Here is a 1,712-nt window from a genome sequence, read left to right as displayed (position 1 = left end):
AACCTTATCTCTCTTCTTTGATTTGGCCCTATGAAATCAACAACCCTTTCTGGTTTTGCTTTGATTGTTTCTTTGATGGCTTCAAAGCATTGACTGGGACTTGCTGGAGTGGTTCACGAGGCAGACGACGGAGACGAGACACGACAGAGGCGGTACGAAGGGGAAGGTTCGGGTGTGCTTTGCCTATTTCCTCGTCTTCGTGTTTGTGTTAGTTCGTACGGTGGTGCAGGTGTGCGTGCGTGTGTTGCGGAAGGTGAAAGGGAGAAGAGAGATAAGGAGATGGTGGCTGCAACAATGAAGGGGTAGCCGGAGAAAATAGATTGAGAAAGGAGGAGACGGGTAAAAATTATGTGGTACATGGTGGTACCCAAATTGGTAATACATTGGGTAATGGGTATCACAGGGTGCCAGGAGAAGATGGATTGGGAAAGAAGGAGACGAGTGAAAATTTTGTGGTACATGGTGGTATCCCAATTGGTAATACATTGGGTAATGGGTATCGGCCGGAGAAGATGGATTGGGAAAGGAGGAGACGAGTGAAAATTCTGTGGTACATGGTGGTACCCCAATTGGTAATACATTGGGTAATGGGTATCACAGAGTGGCCGGAGAAGATGGATTGGGAAAGGAGGAGACGAGTGAAAATTCTGTGGTACATGGTGGTACCCCAATTAGTAATACATTGGTACCTGCCGGATTAATATTCACCGGAGGCCGGAGATCGGAGATCGGAGGCCGGAGATCGGAGATCGGAGGTCGGAGAGAGGAGTTTTTTAAAAATACCTAAAATGCCCTTTAATTATAATTTTAACTCAAATTACCATAATTACTAATTTCCTTATTTATCCGTTGATTTGTGGTTAAGATTGGTTCTCACAGTTACCATAAACAACTCAGTTCTCCCTTGAATAGGCCCCTATATATATATATATATATATATATATATTTGTGTATGTGTTTTTTAAGTTTTCTCTCTTTTTATTATTGCAAAAGATAGACAAAGTTGATGTGTGTGTGTTTTGGTTTCCTAGTTCGAAGAAACAAGAAAAAAAATATATATATATATATATATATATATATATATATATTTTGTATGTGTTTTTTAAGTTTTCTCTCTTTTTATTATTGCAAAAGATAGACAAAGTTGATGTGTGTGTGTTTTGGTTTCCTAGTTCGAAGAAACAGAAAAAAAAAAAAAAAGAACTGATTACGTGATTTTATTTGATAATTTGTTGTTGTTTAAAGTCTTCTATCTTCTTGTAATACAAATTGAATTTTTACTTTAAAAACATCATTTAATTTGCTTTTGATAAGAAATCGTATGGTTTCGTATTTTTAGTGTTTTTTAAACGATTATGTGCTATTATCTAGCAAGATTTTGGGTTTTGATATATTATTATCAACCGACTATAATAAGGGTGACATAAATAGGAGTTGAGTATATTTTATAGTAAGAGTGGCATAATCAGGAGTTGGATAAATTTTGTAATAAGGGTGACACAATCAGAAGCGGAGTATACTAGGATAAGGGTGACATGATCAAATTTCTGAGAATGATGATCTTTTGACCATGGATTATTGTTATCGCACCTATATGATATATGTGATGAGATTGAAACTTATTACGTTTCTCACCATAATTATTCTTCTCACACGATCCTTCGCCTATATATATATATATATATATATATATATATATATATATATATATA

The 1,712-nt window shown here is 35.9% G+C and overlaps 1 protein-coding gene across 1 annotated transcript in view; it reads left to right on the top strand.

Moving 5' to 3' along the window:
- LOC112514765 overlaps positions 1 to 306 on the top strand; it is a 5,719-nt gene extending 5,413 nt beyond the window's left edge. The window contains exon 5 of the mRNA XM_025121366.1: positions 125 to 306. Within this exon, the coding sequence (XP_024977134.1) occupies positions 125 to 306 (182 nt within the window). The remainder of the gene's footprint in view (positions 1 to 124) is intronic.
- The last annotated feature ends 1,406 nt before the right edge of the window (positions 307 to 1,712 follow it).

This window comes from Cynara cardunculus (genome assembly GCF_001531365.2).
Source record: "Cynara cardunculus var. scolymus isolate 2C chromosome LG 6, CcrdV1, whole genome shotgun sequence".
NCBI lineage: Eukaryota > Viridiplantae > Streptophyta > Magnoliopsida > Asterales > Asteraceae > Cynara > Cynara cardunculus.
This window is presented reverse-complemented; position numbering and strand designations above follow the sequence as displayed.